Consider the following 24846-nt stretch of genomic DNA (forward strand, 5'->3'; position numbering starts at 1 on the left):
GGACTTTACAGTGTCCCAAAACATTTTGGAATTAGTGCTACAGGATGCAAATTTCTGTTTGAAAAAGCTAGCCTTTGCTTTCCTAACTGACTATATTGGTTCCTGACTTCCCTGAAAAGTTGCATATTACGGGGGCTATTCGATGCTTAATGCAGAACGCCACAAAATATTTTTGTGCTGGTCAAGGGCAGTCAAGTCTGGGGTGAACCAAGGGCTATATCTGTTCTTAGTTCTACATTTTTTGAATGGGGCATGCTTATTTAAGAGTAACCAGGCATCCTCTACTGACGGGATGAGGTCAATATCCTTCCAGGATACCCGGGCCACGTCGATTAGAAAGGCCTACTCGCTGAAGTGTTTTAGGGAGTGTTTGACAGTGATGAGGGGTGGTCATTTGACCGCAGACCCATTACGTACGCAGGCAATGAGGCAGTGATCGCTGAGATCCTGGTTGAAGACAGCAGAGGTGTATTTAGATGACAAAGTGTTTAAGTAACAACAAAGACTTTATTGAAGAATCTCTACCTCCCTCACACACACTCTCTGTCTCCCGCTCTCTCATAATCACAAACACGAACTTGCAAAGCCTATACTCAGACTGGCCTGTGCTCTTGGTTATGTCAGGGTTGAAATTATATACAATGTATCAACTTTGCTCGCTCACTGCTCCAATGTATCAAATGTACAAATGTAACAACAGAAGACTGATCAGGGTCTCCATCACCGCTCGCCATCTAGGCTAAATTATATTTTAAAAACTGATGGAGGAATAGATGTGCAGGAAGAGCGGACGGAGAGAAGCAGGTGAGTGAGGGCTGGTAGGGTATGCTGCTGGTTGATCACAGCTGCCGCACGTGACATGCACATGAAAGTGAAGTGGACATTATTGGACAGGTGCATACAAGAGACTAGTTGCTGTTGCTTAAAAAATTAACACATATAACATTTTATAACAGGCTCCAGCCTGGTATTCTAAAATGTTGGTAGTATCATGACGTTTTGGTACCATGGTACCGGTATACCATTCAACACTAGTGGAAACACCACTGGTGGGAAAATGTGCATATTTTACTTTTGCAAATTTTTGAATATTTCCATATGTTGCCAATTGGATGGAAACCTAGCTATTGTCTCCGGTTTCACAGACACCCAAATCAGTCAGCTTTACATCGAAACATCAGTCAGCTGTTCTCAGCCTATACATTGGATTAAAGTGAGCACTCCTCTTTTCCTTTGTTTGCTTTAAAGGGAAGGCCCATCTGAACTCCACTTTTTTTATATCGTTCATATTCCCAGCAGTCTTTCAATACTGCCAGTGTAGGATGATCTACAGTACTACCCTTCAGTCATGGCCAGTGTGCAAGGGCTATAGTTTAAAGGGATACCAAGGGCTATAGTTTAAAGGGATACTTCTGGATTTTGGCAATGAGGCCCTTTATCTATTTCCCCAGAGTCAAATTAACTCCTGGATACCATTTTTATGTATATCTCTAACTTCCTTCATACTGGATACAGACATAAAAATGGTATCCACAAGTTTATCTGACAAGCACTTGGATTAGAACCGGTGCTTTGGTCAAATGACATGAAAATAGAGCTCTTTTCCCCGCACACCAGTGGTGGATTTGGCATCAAAATGATAATGCATAAGCAGAAAATAACTCCATACCTACTGTAGAATGTGGTGGTGGATCTTTGATGTTATGGGGCTATTTTGCTTCCACTGGTTAAGGTCACTTTACCCAGTACCAGGACATTTTAGCCAAAAAACCTGGTCGCAAGTCGATCTTCCAGCAAGAGTTTGGACACACCTACTCCTTATTTTTTACTATTTTCTATATTGTAGAATAATAGTGAAGACATCAGAACTATGAAATAACACATATGGAATCATGTAGTAACCAAAAAAAGTGTTAAACATATAAAAATATATTTTATATTTGAGATTCTTCAAAGTAGCCATCCTTTGCCTTGATGACAGCTTTGCACAGTGTAGAAAATAGTCCAAACTTTTGACTGGTACTGTATACAGAAATAGTTGTATAGGATGGCATTGACTAAAATACAGTAAATACATATGAAATGAGTAAAACACTATATAAACATTAAAGTGACCAGTGTTCCATTATTAAAGTGACCAGTGATTCCATGTCTATGTACATAGGGCAGCAGCCTCTAAGGTGCAGGGTTGAGTAACTGGGTGGTAGCAGGCTAGTGACTGTGACTTAAGTTCAGGACAGCGTACTGGGTGGAGGCCAGCTAGTGATGGCTATTTAACAGCCTGATGGTCTTGAGATAGAAGCTGTTTTTCAGTCTCTTGGTCCCAGCTTTGATGCACCTGTACTGACCTCGCCTTCTGGATGATAGCGGGGTGAACAGGCCGTGGCTCGGGTGGTTGATGTCCTTGATGATCGTTTTGGCCTTCCTGTGACATCGACAATTCTCTATATTGGTTATAAAGCCTGTTGTTAGTGTGCAGAATAGGGTGATATCAGATGTGATGTATACTAAAGAGAGTCTCAATTAATGTCTTAGAATGGAAAGTCCCATTATGTGTTTATTAAACATAAAAAAGTTAAATACACCATATGAAAACCACACAAAAAATCTGCATGAACTTGATAAACTGCAATAATTTTCTATATATATACAGTTCCATGAGGAAGTATTCACACCCCTTGACTTTTTCCACATTTTGTTGTGTTACAAAGTGGGATCAAATTATTTAATTGTAAAAAATATATATATATAATCAACAATCTACATACAATACTCTGTAATGTCAAGTAGAAGACAAATTCTAACATTTGTAAAACATGAAAAATAAAACACGGAAGTATTCAGACCCATTGACTTTTTCCACATTTTATTAGCCTTACTTTTTTCTAAAATTGATTAAATATTTTTTTTCTTCAGCAATCCACACACTACCCCATAATTACATTTTTGCAAATTAATACAATTAAAAAAACAATACCTTATTTACATAAGTATTCAGACCATTTACGATAAGAATCAAAATTGAGCTCAGGTGCATCCTGTTTCCATTGATCATCCTTGAGATGTTTCTAGAACTTGACTGGAGTCCACCTGTGGTACATTCAATTGATTGGACATGATTTGGAAAGGCATACACCTGTCTATATAAGGTCCCACAGTTAAAAGTTCATGTCAGAGCAAAAACCAAGCAATGAGGTCGAAGGAATTGTCCATAGAGCTCCGAGACAGGCACCAAAAAATGTCTGCAGCATTGAAGGTCCCACAGTGGCCTACATCATTCTTAAATCGGAAGAAGTTTGGAACCACCAAGACTCTTCCTAGAGCTGGCCGCCCAGCCAAACTGAGCAATCGGGGGAGAAGGGCCTTGGTCAGGGAGGTGACCAAGAACCCAATGGTAACTCTGACAGAGCTCCAGAGTTCCTCCGTGGAGATGGGAGAACCTTCCAGAAAGACAACCATCTCTGTAACACTCCACCAAATCAGGCCTTTATGGTAGAGTGGCAGGAGCCACTCCTCATTAAAAGGCACCTGACAGCCCGCTTGGAGTTTGCCAAAAGGCACCTAAAGACTCTCAGACCATGAGAAACAAGATTCTCTGGTCTGATGAAACCAAGATTGAACTCTTTGGCCTGAATACCAAGCATCCCGTTAGGAGGAAACCTGGCACCATCCCTACGGTGAAGCATGGTGGTGGCAGCATCATGCTTTAGAGATATTTTTGGGAGACTAGTCAGGATCGAGGGAAAGATGAAGGGAGCAAAGTACAGAGAGAGATCCTTAAATGAAAGCCTTCTCCTGAGCGCTCAGGACCTAAGACTGGGGCGAAGGTTCACCTTCCAACAGGACAACGACCCTAAGCGCACAGCCAAGATAACGCAGGAATGGCTTTGGCACAAGTCTCTAAATGTCCTTGAGTGGCCCAGCCAGAGCCCGGATATGAACCGGATCGAACATCTCTGGAGAGACCTGAAAATAGCTGTGCAGCAACGCTCCCCATCCAACCTGACAGAGCTTGAGAGGATCTGCAGAGAAGAATGGGAGAAACTCCCTAAATACAGGTGTGCCAAGCTTGTAGCGTCAAACCCAAGAAGACTTGAGGCTATATTTGCTGCCAAAGCTGCTTCAACGAAGTACTGAGCAAAGGGTCTGAATACTTGTGTAATTCAGATTTTTTTTTTTAAATGCCTAAAACCCTGTTTTTGCCTTGTCATTTTTGGTTGTCATAACTCTCCTGTGAAGATTGGAATGTGTGACTGTGGGACACAGAGAGAGACTTGCCAAAACTCCTACATCCCCAAAATTGGAGATTTAAACAATATATTTTTGAGAATGTGGAACCGGTCCGTGGACACTAAAGGAACAGTCATGTCGAGTTTGTTTCATTTGGTGACCTCATGAAGGACAGAACATACACATCACTGTATCTTTGTTTGTGTACACTTCTCAATTATGGGGTTTGCATCTGAATGTTGTATAAAATAAATGAGTAAGCATAAGAATACTTTTGGAAAGATAACAATGTGATCTTATTCTTCTAAATGAGAATTGTTTTTCATAGTAACTTATGATCAGTCAGTGACCATGCCCCCGTTGAGCACAGACATTATACCCAAACGTCATGGAATGCTCCTTTCCACAGAGTTAATCAAAGGACTCGTGACAGAATTTACATTGGACCAGAAAGCATGGATCTGTCACTACATGTTGAAATGGTTGAAATGACTCATGTTGAAATGAGTCAAAAGAACGCAGGAACGAGCTCCCTATGTTGGAATGGCTACCACTCTTTAGACCAAGAAGACTAAGGCGTGAGCCGTATGTTGCAAAATTGTTTAAACTACAACTCTACCAAAGGACAAGACCAGAGAACGTGGAGATCATCCCCACGCTGAAATGGTTAAGAAATCTACAAACTAAAGACCAATTATTCAGTCTGCAGCTGTTTAAACACTTTAGTCCGGTAAACGCATCCGATCTAAGAACAATGGTACTCTGAAAGTTCTATTCTCAAGAACGAGAATGGTACTCTGACGTATCCATTAAAACAAGCTACAACTACGAAAGACTGATGTCTGGTGTACAAACTAGAGACTTTCTGTCAACTGACTATCCAGCATACGCACTGGCGATCGCAGAGAGGGACAACAAAGGCATACACTCGTAAATATGTAAATTGCTATTTCTTTTCAAATGAGCGGTTGTTCATGTTCAAAATATTAGCATTTCCATGAGTGTACAGTCAGGGCCAAAAGTTGAGAATGACACAAATATTAATTTTCACAAAGTCTGCTGCCTCAGTGTCTTTAGATATTTTTGTCAATGTTACTATGGAATACTGAAGTATAATTACACACATTTCATAAGTGTCAAGACTTTTATTGACAATTACATGAAGTTGATGCAAAGAGTCAATATTTGCAGTGTTGACCCTTCTTTTTCAAGACCTCTGCAATCCGCCCTGGCATGCTGTCAATTAACTTCTGGGCCACATCCTGACTGATGGCAGCCCATTCTTGCATAATCAATGTTTGGAGTTTGTGAGTTTTTGTTTGTCCACCTGCCTCTTGAGGATTGACCACAAGTTCTCAATGGGATTAAGGTGTGGGGAGTTTCCTGGCCATGGACCCAAAATATTTATGTTTTGTTCCCTGAGCCTCTTAGTTATCACTTTTGCCTTATGGCAAGGTGCTCCATCATGCTGGAAAAGGCATTGTTTGTCACCAAACTGTTCCTGGATGGTTGGGAGAAGTTGCTCTCGGAGGATGTGTTGGTACCATTCTTTATTCATGGCAGTGTTCTTAGGCAAAATTGTGAGTGAGCCCACTCCCTTGGCTGAGAAGCAACCCCACACATGAATGGTTTCAGGATGCTTTACTGTTGGCATGACACAGAACTGATGATAGAGCTCACCTTGTCTTCTCCGGACAAGCTTTTTTCCGGATGCCTGAAACAATCGGAAAGGGGATTCAGAGAAAATGACTTTACCCCAGTCCTCAGCAGTCCAATCCCTGTAGCTTTTGCAAGAATATCAGTCTGTCCCTGATGTTTTTCCTGGAGAGAAGTGGTTTCTTTGCTGCCCTACTTGACACCAGGCCATCCTCCAAAAGTCTTCGCCTCACTGTGCGTGCAGATGCACTCACACCTGCCTGCTGACATTTCTGAGCAAGCTCTGTACTGCTGGTGCCCCGATCCCGCAGCTGAATCAACTTTAGGAGACGGTCCTTCTTCACAACAATTAAACCGCTCTCCTTGAAGTTCTTGATGATCCGATAAATGGTTGATTTAGGTGTAGAGTTCATTCGGGAAATAGAGACTATTTAAACATCTACCTGTGATGCCCCGAATTCCTAGTTAATTAAAGTTAACGTGATTAGTTTAATCACGTAATTAATAATTACACATAGATAATTGACTTGATAATAATACAGTCTTCATATTTAATGATAGTCACGTTACGACAGTGTGTAAATTGATGAGGGAAAAAAAACGATTTCATTAACTTTAGAATAATGTGGAAAAAGTCAATGTGTCAGAATACTTTCTGAAGGCACTGTATACAAGTATTCAACCCCCTGAGTCAAAACGTTACAAATCACCTTTGGCAGTGATTACATCTGTGCGTGTTTCTGGGTAAGTCTCTAAGAGATTTCCACACCTGGATTGTGCAACATTTGCCCATTATTCTAATCAAAATTCTTCAAACTATGTCAAATTGGTTGTTGATCATTGCTAGAAAACCATTTTCAGGTCTTGCCATAGATTTTCAAGCAAATTGAAGTCAAAACTTTAACTCGGCCACTCAGGAACATTCACGGTCTTCTTGGTAAGCAACTCCAGTGTAGATCTGGCCTTGTGTTCCAGGTTATTTGCCTGCTGAAAGGTGAATTCATCTCCTAGTGTCTGGTGGAAAGCAGACTGAACCAGGTTTTTTTTTATTATTTTTTTTTTTAGCTCCATTACATACATTTTTTGGTCTTGACAAACTCCCCAGTCCTTGACGATTACAAGCATACCTTTAACATGATGCAGTCACCACTATGACTGAAAATATGGAGAGTGGTACTCAGTAATGTGTTATATTGTATTTGCCCCAAACATGACACTTTGTATTCAGGACAAAAAGTGTATTACTTTAGTGCCTTGTTGCAAACAAGATGAATGTTTTGGAATATTTGTATTCTGTACAGGCTTCCTTCTTTTCACTCTGTCAATTAGGTAAGTATTTGTTGAGTAACTACAAAAATGGTGTTGATCCATCCTCAGTTTCTATCACAGCCATTAAACTCTTTGTTTCAGAGTCACCATTGGCCACATGGTGAAATCCCTGAGCGGCTTCCTTCCTCTCTGGCAACTGAGTTAGGAAGGATGCCTGTATCTTTGTAATGACTGGGTGTAATGATAGACTATCAAAAGTATAATTAATAACTTCATCATGCTCAAAGGAATATTTAATGTCAGCTTTTTAAATATTTTTTACCTATCTACCAATAGATGGGTAAAATAGGTGCCGTGCATTGGAAAACCTCCCTGGTCTTTATTTGGTTAAATCTGTGTTTGAAATTCACTGCTTGATTGAGGGAACTTACAGATAACTGCGTGTGTGGGGTACAGAGATGAGGCAGTCAAAGAAAACATGTTAAACAGTATTATTGCACACAGAGTGAGTCCATGCAACGTACTTGTTAAGCACATTTTTACTACTTTACTTATTTAGGCTTGCCATAACGAAGGGGTTGAATACGTATTGACGCGACATTTTAGCTTTTCATTTTTTATTAATTTGTAACATTTAAAAAAACATAACATTATGGGGTATTGTGCCTAGGCCAGTGACAAAACATCTCAATGTAATCAATTTTAAATTCATGCTTCCACAAAATGTGGATAAAGTCAAGGGGTGTGAATATTGTGAGGGCACTGTATGTGCCCTCACAATACAGACGCACACAAAAAACAACTACAGCTCATCTGCCCAGACCCACATGCTCACACCCCCATCCCTAGTGCCTGCATGATTGTTTGCTACTTTGGCCTTAAATTGTACAACTTTGTTTTTCTAGGTCGCCCATGCTATTTCAATAATAAATCATTTGATTGTTCCATTGTGTAATGATGGTGGATTGATTGATTGCCAGGATTTTAGTATATCTTTTTTCAAGATGAGAAGAGAATTGTCCAGCCCATTGGGTATCTCACTACACCCCATATCCCATGTCTTGAAATTTGCAGACAGACAGATTAAAATTAAATTAACATTGTAATACTTCTGACAGCCAATTTTCTAACTCAGCCCATAACTTTTGGACTTCATAGCTTTCCCAGAATGCATGGATTATTGAGTTATTTGTGAATTTTGTGTTTTGGATAGAATTCATTATACATTGGTTTATACCGGATTAAGCGTACATTTGTTAACTGTAATTTCATTAGTTATGAGCCAACATTCCCTCCATCTTGTGCCAACATCAGTTCTTTTTAAGTCTTGGTTCCAATAGTAAGAGATTGTCAGGTGGATATGCTCTCTGTAAGGTCTTGTATATCTTATCTACCATTTGAACATCCTTTTCTGACTTAAATAAGATTCCCTCAATGTCTCTCTGATGTCCAAAAGATTTCAAATTAACATTTTGTGATATGTAACTTTAGTTGCATGTACAGTATTTGAATATATCCTCATTGGTCAGTCCAAAATTGCTTTTTAATTCTGTCAACAGGAGGGCGGTGAGAGAGGACATCCCTGTCTTGTGCCCCTTTCTAAAGCAATCTCATCAGGTAATGTATTATTTGATTTATGATATTGATAATTTATTTAAATATATTATTTTACCTGGAAAGTTGAAAGCTTCTAAAGTTTTGAATAGAAAAGACCATTTAAGATGGTCAAAAGCCTTTTCGGCATCAACAGCCATTATTGATAAATCTTTCTAGTTTTTTTTGCGTATTGTATTAACCATGTCCTTGTATTTGTGTCTATTTTTTTATAAACCCTGTTGATTGATATGTATCAAATCTGGTAAAACTTTTGCCATGCTAATGCTTATAAGCTTTGCTATTATTGTATTGTCACAATTTATTAAACTTGTGGGTCTATAATCAGCATGGGACTCTCCAGATTTTCCTAGTATTAATATAACTGAAATAACAGTTTGATACATGGAACTAGGTCGTACTGAATTGAGTGACGAGTGTTGTCATTTGTGTAAAGAGGTGCACTACTTTGCCCCAAAATGTTGAACAGAATTGTAATGGGAAAGTCATGTTTTAACAGTATCCAATATTTATTTTTGGGTGATCTCTGTTTTTAGTGATTTTTTTGTCTGCTGATAATTGCTTCAGGGTTCTTGAGTCTAAGGCTATAGGATCCATCCAATTGTTGTTTAATTCTGATTTATATACATTTTCATAGAAGCTTTTAAAATGGTCATTAATCGTGTTGTTTCGAATTACCACATTTGTATCTTTTAAAATATAAATGTAGCGTTTTGTTTGAGCTGCGAGATAGTTACCAGATTTATTTGCCATTAAGTAGTATGCTTTATTTGAGTTTAACCTGTAGTTGTAGGCTCTCTTCAAAAGTAAAAGATTGTATTCCTGCTCATGTTCAGATAATAAATGTTCTTGTTTACCTTGTAAAGACTTTTATCTGCTTTTTCTAAGATGGTGATTTATTTTTCTTAAAATTGTCATTTCTAAATCAGATTTAACTTTTGCCAAGTATGAGATTATCAGTCCCCTAATATACACTTTAAAGGCATCCCAAATTATATTGGGGGTCGGCTTTTCTTTGTCCTCTATTTCTAAATTTGTAATGGTTTTTATTCTTTTGTTTACGTATTTAATAAATTTCGGGTCCAGAAGATGCGCTCTGTTCATTCTACAGATTCTGTCGCTAAGTGTATTTTCTGTTTGTGTAATTAAGCATGATACCAGACAACGATCCGATATCACTATATCATTACATTTTTTAATCAAGTAAATTGTTTAGTGCATTTTTGGGAATAAAAGTTGTCAATTCTTGAATAGCTTTTCTTACTTTGAGAAAAAAAAGTAATTGTCTTTGGTAATTGGGAATAGTAGTCTCTAGGTGTCCTGTAAATTATTTGTAGCGATTACATATTTCAGCCTCTTTGGAGGCTCCCTAAATTTGCCTTTTTTATTACTACGTCTGTCAATGTTATCAAACGTGTAATTTGGGTCACCTGCCCTGAATAAAAGTTCCTGTCTGGATTTGATCTAATATAGCTTGCATTCTATCTAAAAACACCAGATTTGCCCCGGTACAAACACAAAATCGCGAGCTTCTACCTGAATTTCTTTCAAAATTGTGTTATTGATGTAGCCTTGTTCTGTTCGATGTTCTCTACATATATAGTACTCTAAATAACCCAATTCATGTTGTTTAGTTAAAAAGAATAGAAGATAAAAATGGCTGACACCATTCAAACCAATCAGGGTTCAGAAATGTAAAGCCAATTATCTCAGAATCATCTTCTTGAAGATAAAACCTTATAGTCCTAAAACCTCGATATGTAACATACGTTTTAGACTTATACTACTGTTCAAAAGTTTGGGGTCACTTAGAAATGTCCTTGTTTTTGAAAGAAAAACACATTTTTTGTCATTTAAAATCACATCAAATTGATCAGAAATACAGTGTAGACATTGTTAATGTTGTAAATGACTATTGTAGTAGGAAACGGCAGATTTCTTTTTAATGGAATATCTACATAGGTGTACAGAGACCCATTATTAGCAACCATCACTCCTGTGTTCCAATGGAACGTTGTGTTAGCTAATCCAAGTTTATCCTTTTAAAAGGCTAATTGATCATTAGAAAACCCTTTTGCAATTATGTTAGCACAGCTGAAAACTGTTGTCCTACTGTTGTCCTGATTAAAGAAGCAATAAAACTGGCCTTCTTTAGACTAGTTGAGTATCTGGAGCATCAGCATTTGTGGGTTCGATTACAGGCTCAAAACAGCCAGAAACAAAGAACTTTCTTCTGAAACTCGTCAGTGAATTCTTGTTCTGAGAAATGAGAAATGCGAGAAATTGCCAAAAGCTGTGTACTACTCCCTTCACAGAACAGTGCAAACTGGCTCTAACCAGAATAGAAAGTAGTGGAGGCCCCGGTCCACAACTGAGCAAGAGGACATGTACATTAATGTCTAGTTTGAGAAACAGAAGGCTCACAAGTCTTCAACTGGCAGCTTCATTAAATAGTACCCGCAAAACACCAGTCTCAGCATCAACAGTGAAGAGGTGACTCCGGGATGCTGGCCTTCTAGGAAAAGTTCCTCTGACCAATGTCTGTGTTCTTTTGCCCATCTTAATGGCTTTTTCTTTGCAACTCTGCCTAGAAGGCCAGCATCCCGTAGTCGCCTCTTCACTGTTGACGTTGAGACTGCTGAGTGATGGTTTCTGATAATGGGCCTCTGTACACCTATGTAGATATTCCATTAAAAATAAATCTGCCGTTTCTAGCTACAATAGTAATTTACAACATTAACAATGTCTACACTGTACTTCTGACCAATATGATGTTATTTTAATGGATTTTTTGTTGTTGTTGCTTTTCTATCAAAAACAAGGACATTTCTAAGTGACCCCAAACTTTTGAAAGGTAGTGTAGATATGCCTTATATGTCTGGATGAAATATTCTACCCAGGAATATTCAACACTGAAATCTATGGGTCATCTGTGCATCTGTGGGTCTTTTCTGCTGACAACAATGAAAATGTATATTTGTCTTTAATGCCGGGTTTGGTCTAAATGTCAGAAGCTATCCAGGGGAATGGTTACTTTTTATGTTAAAGAGTGGAATGTTTTTTCTGCTGGTGCATCCTGAGGTAGCTCCTCTCTGATAACCTCTTCCCGCAGTGAGTACTGGCGAATGGCCTCTCTACCGTGTGGACCTTCAGGTGCATCTTCAACTGGTCCTGGCGGGAGAACCTCTTCTCACACTGCGTACAGCTGTAGGGTTTCTCCCCTGTGTGGACCCTCTGGTGCCTCTTCAGGTGACCAGCCTGGGCGAAGCGCATGTGACACTGGGTACAGCTGAAGGGTTTCACCCCTGTGTGGACTCTCAGGTGCCTCTTCAGGCTGAAGGAGTGAGAGAAACTGGCCCGGCACAGGTGGCAGCCAAATTGTTTCTCCCCCGTGTGCACTCTCTGGTGGATCTCCACCTGTTGGGGAAAACTGAAGGCTTTCCCACAGAATGAACACGGGAATCGCTTCTCTTTGGCGCTGCCACCTTTACTGATTCCGTCTTCACTACTGTCATTTGTCAATGGGCTTGTGTAGCCATTTAGTGTTGAGGCACTGGCATTGTCTGAGGTCTGGTTTAACATTAGGAGAGTGTGAGGAGAACGAAGGCCAGGGAGTGTCTGTGTTATCGCAGGGTCCATGTTACAGTTGACAGATCCTATAGAAGGCAGGCTGAAGGCAGCACCTGTTAGGGGGTTAACCTGAGGCACCATCAGTCTCTCTGAATCACAACTATAGGAGCAGGACGGAGCATCGTAAGCGAAGTCTGTACTCTCCTGCCGCATACGTTCACTTTCCTGTCCCCGCAAACCAAATCTATGCTGCCTCACCCTGGTCTCAGCCAGTCTGTTGTCATGGAGACTAAGTTCGGATGTCGTTGTGTGTTCGACTATCTGTTTCTGGTTGTGGTTAACAGCGTTGTTCACCAGCCCAGAGTTGAGGACGCTGTCCCATCCCCTGACCTCCACTAGGTCACCTCTGGTCCAGGGCTGCTCGGTGATGTTGTTCGCTGGGCCCTTGGCTGCACCCATCTGGGAATCCAAGATGGCCGCCCAGTCTGCTCTGTTAGTCTCCAGCCATCCACCTACATGAAGAGTTTAAAAAATAGACTTTACAAACATGGCAGGGAAGACTCTACATATGGAGTTTTTTTGTTGTCAATTACCTGTCAATTTCATACATGTAAACATAAGTTGTATTGATTTGAGTTCATTAAAGAAGAAAAATCAATAGCCCCTATTCCCGTTGAAAGATCTAATACTGTATGTAGGCTATATGTGGGTCTTTCTATAAACTAGAGGGGATTTCCTACCCTGGACAAGTTGTCACAGCTGTTGATAAGTCACTGATAATAATCATCCCATTTCTTTTTCATGTCATTACATTAAGATATAAGGGGGAACATAGCTATATTCAATACAATCCACAACTTCCTTTAAAACCTGTTTAACCATTCTCATGGTGGGTGTCTTAATGGATTTGTCCAAAATCAGGTGACATAAAACATTACTTTTCTGTCCTTGCATTTATGGCTGTGTAAGTTGTTGTATCATATATTAAGCATTAATCAGTTCAATAATACTTTAAACTTGAACCCTGTAAAGAATCCTTGATGTAGCTGTCTGACAGTTTTTTGTACCGAGATCTCGGAAATGCAGTGTAACTATGTAACATTTTGTGTCTCCTTACACTGAGGATACAAAACATTAAGAACACTGCTCTTTCCATGACAGACTGACCAGGTGAAAGAGCTATGATCCCTTATTAATGTCACTTGCTAAATCCACTTCAACCAGCTTCACCTGGAATGCTTTACCAAAAGTCTTGAAGGACTTCCCACATATGGTGAACACTTGTTGGCTGCTTTTCCTTCACACTGCGGTCCAACCCATGCCAAACCATCTCAATTGGGTTGAAGTCGGGTGATTGTGGAGGCCAGGTCATCTGATGCAGCACTCCATCACTCTCCTTCTTGGTCAAATAGCCCTTACACAGCCTGGAGGTGTGTTGGGTCATTGTCCGGTAGGAAAAACAATTGATAGTCCTACTAAGCGCAAACCAGATGTGACGGCGTATCTCTGCAGATTGCTGTGGTAGCCATGCTGGTTAAGTGTGCCTTGAATTCTAAATAAATCATAGACCGTGTCACCAGCAATGCACCCCCACACATCCTCCACGGTGGGAACTACACATGCAGAGATCATCCATTCACCTACTGTGCATCTCACAAAGACACGGTGGTTGGAACCAAAAATCTCAAATTTGGACATCAGACCAAAAGGACAGATTTCCACTGGTCTAATGTCCATTGCTCGTGTTTCTTGGCCCAAGCAAGTCTCTTCTTCTTATTGGTGTCCTTTAGTAGTGGTTTCTTTGCAGCAATTCGACCATGAAGGCCTGATTCACGCAGTCTCCTCTGAACAGCTGATGTTGAGATGTGTCTGTTACTTGAACTCTGTGAAGCATTTATTTGTGCTGGTAACTCTAATGAACTTATCATCTGCAGCAGAGGTAACTCTGGGTCTTCCTTTCCCGTGGCGGTCCTCATGAGAGCCAGTTTCATCATAGCGCTTAACGTTTTTTGTGACTGCACTTGAAGAAACTTTCAAAGTTCTTGAAATTTTCCGGATTGACTGACCTTCATGTTTTAAAGTAATGATGGACTGTCGTTTCTCTTTGCTTATTTGTGCTGTTCTTGCCATAATATGGACTTTTAACAAATAGGGCTATCTTCTGTATACCTTGTCACAACACAACTGATTGGCTCAAATGCATTAAGAAGGAAATAAATTCCACAAATTAACTTTTAAAAAGGAACACCTGTTAATTTAAATGTATTCCAGGTGACTACCTCATGAAGCTGGTTGAGCGATTGCAAAGCTGTCATCAAGGCAAAGGGTGGCTACTTTGAAGAATCTCAAATATAAAATACATTTTGATTTGTTTAACACTTTTTTGGTTACTACATGATACCATATGTGTTATTTCAAAGTTTTGATGTCTTCACTATTATTCTACAACGCAGAAAATAGTACAAATATAGAAAACCCTGGAACGAGTAGGTGTGTCCAAACTTGACTAGTACTGTATGTGTGGAATTATTTTTGATTTAGAATTCCTAATGATCCTACTCCTGTCTATACAGAAATAAATAAAATAATTCAAAATAGGCTACTAAAGCATGATTTGGCCACAGAGGATCATTAGCTTAACTTGTGGATTGTTTTAAAATCGGTTTCCCTACAGTCGGAAGGAAAGGCAGCGAGCGCAATTTGGGCAGATTATTGTTGAGGCATATCTCAATATTTCAACATACAATCGCGGGACAATATAGTTTAGAAAGCAAATGGTTATTGCTGTAAAGAGAAGACAATGAATAGACTAAATCTGTCTTTTAGTTATCAAAATGCTCAACTTAATTGAACAAACAGTATAGCCAGTATATCTTATTGGCACTAGCGGATAGCATTGGCATTATCCCTGGGGAGTGAGCACTGCGCATATTCACTATTTATCATTGTTGGGTCAGTGCTACTTAAAAGTTAGTTTTTGGACATTAACTTCCTCCTTTGTGTCTCCCCTTCTCGTAGGCCTATTATATGGACAATTATTTTGTTTTTGATCTGTTTGTCAGTATCAGCAGAATAGCGTACCCTGTAATTTGTCGAATGAAAAAGATTCTGTTAATGCCCAGTCATATAAAGTGTAGTAGAATTGCATGAAATATGTTTATAAAAGGCCACTTTCAAGTGCAAAGAAAGAAACGTATCTGATATAGCCTATAGTCTAGTCCTACTCTACGAGCTCAGTCATGCATTGAGCAGTCTTTTTTGCAAACAGTGATTGAGTTATATTGTTCGCCTAAATTATGACTATCCAATCTACTCACCACATAACGAATAGTAGGCTCTCTCACATAAGTCTGCTAATGCGATGATGCATGGATTGCATTTTTATGGTGAAAATTTGATTCCCCAAACTTGACACACACCGCCTATGTATGCCAGGTAGGCTACATCCGTTGTAAAGAGGATTAATGTGCTTAATTTTAAGAATGTAGCAATAAATATAGCAGCACAAGAAAGCTGGGATCCTCTTTTGAATAGTGGACAGTCAAAACTATTTTTTTCACACGCGATTGCACAATGACTGGACCTACCGGACCAGGCCCAAATCCACGTCATTCACATGAAGAAAAGACGGAGATACAGGGGGGCGCAGATCCAGGTGCCTTATGAGAATTCGGCGGCGAGTGGGTAACCGCCTCTACCATCCGTTCTATTGGCCAAGGTGCAATCACTGGAGAATAAACTAGATGAACTCCGTTTGAGACTATCCTAACAATGGGACATGAAAACTGTAATATGTTTCACCGAGTCGTGGCTGAATGACGACATGGATAATATACAGTTGGCTGGGTTTTCTGTGCAGGACAGAACAGTTACATCCGGTAAGACGAGGGTTGATGGTGTGTGTCTATTTTTCAATAACAGCTGGTGTGCAATGTCTAATATTAAGGAAGTCTCAAAGTATTGCTCAGGTAGAGTACCTCATGATAAACTGTAGACCACACTATCTACCAAGAGTTTATCTATATTTTTTGTAGCCGTCTATTTACAACCACAAACCAATTATGACATACTCTCAATGAGCTGTACGTCATAAGCAAACAATAAAATTCTCATCTAGCAGTGGCGCTCCTAGTGGCCGGGGACTTTAATGCAGGCAAACTTACATCTGTTTTACCTCATTTCAACCAGCATGTGCAACCAGAGGAAAGAAAACTGACCACCTTTACTCCACACACAGAGATGCATACAAAACTCTCCCTCGCCCTCCATTTGGCAAACGTTACCATAATTCTATCCTCAAGCAAAAACTAAAGCAGTAAGTACCAGTGACTCGCTCAATACGGAAGTGGTCAGATGACGCGGATGCTACGCTACAGGACAGTTTTGCTAGCACAGACTGGAATATGTTCCAGGATTCATCAAATGGCTTTGAGGAGTATACCACCTCAGTCACCCGCTTCATCAATAAGTGCATCGACGACGTCGTCCCCACAGTGACTGTATGTACATATCCCAACCAGAAGCCATGGATTACAGGCAACATCCAGACTGAGCTAAAGGCTAGCGCTGCCGCTTTCAAGGAATGGGACACTAATACGGATGATTTTCTTATAAGAAATCCCGCTATGCCCTCAGACGAACCATCAAACAGGGAAAGCGTCAATACAGGACTAAGATTGAATCCTACTACACCAGCTCTGACGCTCGTCGGATGTGGCAGGGCTTGAAAACTATTACGGACTACAAAGGGAAACCCAGCCGCCAGCTGCCCAGTGACGCAAGCCTACCAGATGGGCTTAATGTATTTTATGCTTGCTTCGAGGCTAGCAACACTGAAGCATGCATGAGAGCACCAGCTGTTCCGGACGACTGTGTGATTACGCTCTCTCTGTAGCCGATGTGAGTAAGACCTTTAAACAGGTCAACATTCACAAGGCCAGACGGATTACCAGGACATGTACTCGAAGCACCCGTGGACCTACTGGCAAGTGTCTTCACTGACATTTTCAACCTCTCCCTGACCGAGTCTGTAATACCTACGTTTCAAACAGACCACCATAGTCCCTGTGCCCAAGAAAGTGAAGGTAACCTGCTTAAATGACTACCACCCCGTAGCACTCACATCGGTAGCCATGAAGTGCTGTGAAAGGCTGGTCATGGCTCACATAAACAACATCATCCCGGGAAACCCTAGACCCACTCTAATTCGCATACCGCTCCAACAGATGACGCAATCTCAATTGCACTCCACAATGCCCTTTCCCAATTGGACAAAAGGAACACCTATGTGAGAATGCTGTTCACTGACTACAGCTCAGCGTTCAAACCATAGTGCCCACAAAGCACAGGACTCTGGGACTAAACACCTCCCTCTGCAACTGGATCCTGGACTTCCTGACGGGCAGCCCCCAGGTGGTAAGGGTAGGCAACAACACATCTGCCACGCTGATCCTCAACACTAGGGCCCCTCAGCGGTGCATGCTTAGTTCCCTCCTGTAGTCCTTGTTCACCCATGACTGCGTGGCCAAGCACAACTCCAACACCATCATTAAGTTTGCTGACGACACAACAGTGGTAGGCCTGATCAGCGACAACGATGAGACAGCCTATAAGGAGGAGGTCAGAAACCTGGCAGTGTGGTGCCAAGACAACAACCTCTCCTTCAACGTGAGCAAGACAAAGGAGTTGATCGTGGTCTACAGGAAAAGGAGGGCCGAACACACCCACATTCACATAGACGGGGCTGTAATGGAGTGGGTCGAGAGTTTCAAGTTCCTTGGTGTCCACATCACCAACAAACTATCATGGTCCAAACACACCAAGACAGTTGTGAAGAGGGCACGACAACCCCTTTTCGCCTTCAGGAGACAAAAGATTTGGCATCGGTCCCCAGATCATCAAAAAGTTCTACAGCTGCACCATCGAGAGCATGGTTGACAAATAAATGTGGTAGGCCTAGAAAGCTTATGGGATCCTCTTTTTAATAGAGGCCATCAAAACTCTTGATTTTTGATTGCATTTACATTGATGTCAGAGTGATTAGAGCAGGGCTCTCCAACCCTGTTCCTGGAGGGCTACCGTCCTGTGGGTTATCACTCCAACCCTGTTCCTGGAGAGCTACCGTCCTGTGGGTTTTCATTCCAACCCTAATCTACCACACCTGATTCTAATAATTAGCTGGTTGATAAACAAAACAGGTTAGTTAAAACTGGGGTTGGAGCGAAAACCTACAGGACGGTAGCTCTCCAGGAACAAAGTTTTATACACTCAGTGAATGTTACGGGGTGAAAACCATTTAAGGGCACACAAATTCCACAAAAAATATGTGATTGCAAAATCGAATGCTTCCAACCGAATGAGTCACCTTACCTTGATACATAAAACCTAAATCGATACTGTCATTCTACAATAATAATACATAATACTTGTTGGATGTGCATTGTGTCGAGTTGTTTAATTACGCTGTGATATTTTCACACATTATCATCAGAACATTTTTTCCTGGATCACATGAATGACAGTCAAGTGAGGAAGAGCTGTTGTAAAGTGCTGTAAAAAAAAAAAAAAAGGTGTTCGCGAAGAAGGTCTCATTTCTTACGCCTGTGAAGACAGTTGTGCCTGGATCCAGTTTGGATCCACTATCCTTACCAAATTGATGTTGATCATAAGTTATTTTCTGCTTGATTTACAGAAGGGTCTTGTTAGATTTAACAGAGAAAGCATCAAGGTAATGAGTTAATGTTTTCATATATTTTTGTGCCTCGGATTCGACACCGAGTCTACTGTGCGCAATTGATAAACTATTGCGCAACACCCAAGCTATTCCAATGAATTATTCTGGATATAATGACAACAAATTACATAGCCTAGTGGGCTTCAACACAATATGATCTGGTAATGACAAATACATTGTAGTTTCCATGTTATACCTGCAATTTTATTAAGCCCTATATGTACAATTGTATAAATTAGACAATTGTATAACATTGAGGTCCTTGAAAATTATAATTAAGTGCTTGAAAATATCCCTGAAAGTCCTTGAATTTGACTTTCCAATGTCTGTATGAACCCTGCTTAAGTTATGTATAATCCTTGGCCTATTTTGTTGTATAGGTGGAGTTATGGGCTAATTTACATATAGTCCTCTAAGTACACATGTGGAACTGCATGAAAATATTTTTTTTATTTTGTTTCAAACCATTTAAAAATGTTGATCCTAATGTTACACATTGGCCCCATTATTTATAGAAAGACCCATGTATGTATCCCTTACCTTGCTCCCCCATTTTTAGTCCACTCAGCAGATCAATACTCTCTGGTCCATCTTCTATTGTCTCCTCTTTGACTAACAGCAGATCAGGCTTCCCATCCTCCATGTCTGCTGACTGTAAGAGATACAGAGTGAGAGGATGTTCGATCAAGAAATCTGATATGAGCATCCTGCTATGGAGCATCTTCTGATTGGGTAATGAGGGATTGCTATGAGTACTATGCAAACATGTTAGTTGATTTGATTACTTACACACTTTAATAATTGTATAATTCAAATGCATGGTCAAGACCTGGGCCCGTATCTACAAAGCGTCAAATAGTAAGAGTGCTGATCGAGTTTCAGATCCCCACCCCACTATATAGTCTTATTCATTATTATCTAAAGGGGAAAACTGATCCTAGATCAGCAATCCAACTCTGACAGGCTTTGTGGATACGGGACCTGACCTAATACCATTCAGACAGTAGTTTACAGTGGGCTCACCTCAGTGAGACTGTGTGTGGTCTTGTGCTGCTCAGCTGGTTCCTCTGTGGGTTCAGGAGGAGGTGTAGTCTGGTTGTCCTCCATGACCAATGTCCCCTCAGGGTTCCCCAGACCCTCCTCACACCCCTCCTCCTTCTCCAGCAGCACCTCTGGACCCTCCTCCTGGAAGAGACAGGTGTATCAGATTACACAGACATACACTCCATCAGGTACGTATACACAGAGATAAACACACTTTCAACATGGAGTGTTTACCCATCCCCACTAAGTTTGAGTCCTATACTGTAGTCACAGAATGACTTCATTGTTGTTAAACCCATCATGGTGAACATAAATATGATGTTGGGGGTAAAAACAAGTTAGCTATGATAAGTCAAATGTCAGACTAAAATATTTTGACATGTACAGTAGGTGTTTGTTAGTGTGTGGGTATATTTATTAAGTGTATATTGGTTATAAATCCTTGTCGGGTATATGCAGAATAGGGTGAGATCAGATGTGATAAAGAGTCTCTGTAGCTATGTTTCTATCCAATTGGCGACACATTTTCAATGAGAATATTCTAAAATCAAAAACAATATGCGCATTTTCCCACCAGAGATGCGTTTCCATCCAATTGACTTGTTGTGGATGAAAGGCTGTGTGATGACGTAGTGCACATAATACATTTTACAGTTAAATTCCATGTACCGAATAAATAAATACAAGTTAAATGGGTTTCCATCACAATTTTAACTCTATTGATGCTTTTCTCAAAAAAAGAATGTAGTGGGTATGCACACTCTGGTATTGGCAGTGCACTATAGCCAACAGCGCTATCTGCACACTGTTGGCTAGAGCGCACGTATAGCCTACATGATGAGATTATTATTATGGACAAAAGAGCGAGATTATTTGTATTTATCAAACGGCAGCCAAGCATCGATCATCATGTCACCAGAATAAGACCCTCGATATTTATCGGAAAGGACCATCTAGCTCATCACCATGCACTTTCACCACCCTGTGAAATTCCTCATTATTTATTTCATATTTAGCCTAATAAACTGTTTTCCTGTTTTCGTAGTGGACCACAAAACATAAAAGCATTTCCACCAACATTTCTCGCATAATTCATTTTAGTAGACACAAAAAGATCCCACCTTGTCTAGTGTACTTCGTTTCGTCAACATTTGGAAAGTTTACCGGAAATTTTTCTGTTTCCATCAGGCCGGTCATTACCTTTTTTTATCCGATATGTTGGATGGAAAACGTGAGTAATACAGTCTTAGAATGAAAAGTCAAATTTTATGTTTATTAAACAAGTGTTAAATAAACCATACGAAAACATCATACAGCCTACACAGTACAAACACAATATGTGACAGACTTTTTAGGCTTATATCACACAATGTCTGGATGCAATATTCTACCCAGGAACTGGAATCTGTTACTCTCGTTATTCCAAATGCATCTGTGGATCTTCTCTACTGACAATGGAAATTCAACTTTGTCTTTAATGCAGGGTTTAATTTAAACGTCAGAATCTATCGAGTGGAATGGTTACTTTATATGTTATAGAGTGGAATGGTTTTTCTGCTGGTGTATCCTGAGGTATCTCCTCTCTGAGAACCTCTTCCCGCAGTGTGTACAGGCGAATGGCCTCTCTCCCGTGTGGACCTTCAGGTGCATCTTCAGGTGGTCCTGGCGGGAGAACCTCTTCTCACACTGCGTACAGCTGTAGGGTTTCTCCCCTGTGTGGACCCTCTGGTGCTTTTTCAGGTCGCCAGCCTGGGCAAAGCGCATATGACACTGGGTACAGTTAAAGGGTTTCACCCCTGTGTGGACCCTCTGGTGGATCTCCACTTTTTTGGGGCAGCTGAAGCCTTTGTTGCAGAACATGCAGAGGAACCGTTTCTCTTTACTATTGCCTGATGTGGCTCCTCCTCCCTGAGCCTGGGCTCTAGCCGTGTCGTTTGAGTTCAGTACCTGATGGAAAAGGACGCGGCCGTGTGAATCGGAAGGCCCCATCGACATGGACACTGGGTCGCGATCCCTGAGCGTGTGTAAAGGGGAGAGGGTAGTGACATTTGGATTTGTCTCTAAGCTTCCCCTGTAATCTAAGAAATATGTGCCCTGTGAGTGTCCATCTCCTAGGTGACTACCTGCATTCCATGTGGGAGGAGCGTCACCCTCCACTTTCACAGTCACCTCATCTACCACTATAACCTCCCCTTTCTCATCTAGGCACCCTTCAGAGTATACACTACTACTGTACTGGTTCCAGTCCCCTCTAAACAGATCAGTCTGTGTCTCTAAACCCAAGGGCATGTTGCCAGGATCCATCTCTGTAGCGTAAGAACAAGACGGATCATCACCGCCAGTGTCTAACGCATCACCATCAACATCTCCACGGGAAATAACCGTCCTCTGGCTCTGGTGAAATACAGGTAAATACTCTGAACCAGGAGCAGGAGGACAGCCCAGTGTCCCCAGTCTCTCTGAGTCTGATCTGTGGTCAGATCCTGTGTGTAAGAGCCTGTGTGTTACAGTTAATGTCTTGGTGTCTGTCTGTGACTTGAGGACGGCGTTCGGCGTTCCACTGACCTCCGTGATACTGCGCCGGGTTCTGGGCTGCGTTGGGGCAGCGGTGGGGTTCTCCGTGACTACAGGGGGCACTCCGGTCTGGATGTCTCTGCTGTGCCGTAGGTCATCCTCTCCTTCAGACCTCTCCTGCTTAACCCCAGGACCTGCAGACTCTGCATCTGCAGGCTGACACAAGAAGAGAAGAGGTTATTACCGGTACATGAGTTTAATTGGATAACAATGTTGTCAGGAAGTCTCACAAGCTCCCATATGGCATATAAATAAGGGTGTTCATGAATATCTGAGGAGTTGCCATTTTAAAATAAACGGGACACATTTGATGTAATTTTGATCTAATACTATTACACTAACCTCTATCACGATAACGTGCTGGGTTGAGGTTCCACTCCCCTCATCAACAGTGATTGGTTGGTCATCACTCCATGTATTGTGTCCCGCTGGCTTCACAAAGCTCTTGTGGCCTCGAGTGAGAATGCCTTCACCTGCGAGAGTAAATAGGGGGAAAAAAAGAGGTGTTTAGGTTATGGACTGTCAATGCGCAACTATATACTGTACACTATTGACACATCTAGAATTGACAAGGTTGTAAAAGTAACACTTCGCATATCTTCTTCATATACTATTTATAGATCTATTTATTATAATCCATGCCTCATATTGTATTCAATTAGTAAATCATAGGAAATGCATTAAACATGAATCTGGTTAGACTATGATAGTGTCTTTGTGCAAGATAGCTAAGTAATCAGGGGAATTATTTGCATACTATCCAAAAACGGACCATGAACCAATTCTAGTTAACCACATGTGTAGAATGGGAACGGGGCGACAGACACTGAGCTATCTATGAAAGGCAACAGGCCGCGCACCTCGGCCTTCTGCAAAATGTACCTCTTGCCATTCCTCTGTATCGGTCGAGGATCTTGACACTACCGGGACGACTGGCGAGGACGCGCTCTCGTGCCACCTTCAGTTCCAGTAGTTGTAGTTTCCTCCGCAATCCTCTGTTTTCTTTCTGGCCTTGAGAAATTTCCAAACGAAACACTGCATAATCGTCGTCTACGAGTTTACAGATCTCTGCCACGGCGGCATTCGCTAGCACCTCCATGATGGAGGCTATTTGAGTGTGAAAAACCATACAGTTAGCCATTGTTAGCAGCTAACTAGCATTACCTAGAAAACTTATATCAACCAAGTCCTGTCTCCAACGCGAATTAAATACTACGTGGGGTAAGTATGTGACGCTGTGCAGTTAAATTAGTCATATTTTGAGTTCCATGGTGTTAATAAACGTCTAAATAAAAACGCGAACGTGGAAATTGTTCTTGGTCGTTTACTTCCGTTTGCATGGATGGTTGGCGTCATAGTTCAAAGGTTATGCGCTGGTGACGCTCATGAAACCAGAGGTGCGTTCAGTTCGCTTGCTACGTTGCGGAAGGGTTTGTACTGAACAACACGTTTTCCCAAAACTTTATTGTATGTTCTTGAACAGACTTTCAGATACGTTTGCTCCCGTTTGGTGGTTGTATCAAGGTGTGCCTTGAAGCAATAAGAGAGGTACTGTATTGAAATGGCAGTGGCCATGCTGACAGTGTTCAACAAGACTAAGATGGCTAGTTGATGGCACTGTGTCTACATTTTAGCCAGAATTGTGTACATTTTCACCCAAATTCGAATGACCGAAATGCGTTCAGATTAAATTCATACAATGTTACTTGAAAAAAACCTGGGACATCATATAAACTGGGACAGCTTAACCCTTAGACACCCAGACCCAGTTTTCCTTGCAAAAAAAATAAATCATGAGTGATAGGAATGTTCAAGGAGACCCCAAATAACATATTTCTGTGGCGTTTTGTTTACATTACTTAATCTCCGATGTTACATATACATAACAAACTTTCAAGTAATTTAGCTAAAAATTAAGATTATTCTTAGAAAATGTACTCAGGTGTCTTTGGAAATTGTATAAGCATTTTGCATGCACTGAATTTCAGAAACGTACCTTTTTGACAATGTAGGAGACCATTCGGAGGAGCATTTGTGATTTTCAGCGCCAATCTGATAGTGTAATTACAACGATTCTCTGTGTCTTTGTGAGACGCAGAGTAGGTGAACGGATGTTCTCTGCATATGTGGTTCCCACCGTGAAGCATGGAGGTGGG

The 24846-nt window shown here is 41.0% G+C and overlaps 1 protein-coding gene across 1 annotated transcript; it reads right to left on the reverse strand.

Annotated features, from left to right (window-relative positions):
* Positions 1–6413: 6413 nt before the first annotated feature.
* Positions 6414–24463, reverse strand: LOC106602452 (uncharacterized). Its single transcript, XM_014195115.3, has 6 exons — positions 23573–24463; positions 23033–23163; positions 22682–22846; positions 20096–20257; positions 19613–19724; positions 6414–12851 (listed from the first exon to the last, which is right to left on the reverse strand). The coding sequence occupies exons 1-6, from the start codon at positions 23829–23831 to the stop codon at positions 11812–11814; spliced, it is 1869 nt and encodes a 622-aa protein (XP_014050590.3). The 5' UTR covers positions 23832–24463; the 3' UTR covers positions 6414–11811.
* Positions 24464–24846: the final 383 nt, after the last annotated feature.

This window comes from Salmo salar, chromosome 04 (genome assembly GCF_965601325.2).
Source record: "Salmo salar chromosome 04, fSalSal1, whole genome shotgun sequence".
Classification (NCBI taxonomy): domain Eukaryota; kingdom Metazoa; phylum Chordata; class Actinopteri; order Salmoniformes; family Salmonidae; genus Salmo; species Salmo salar.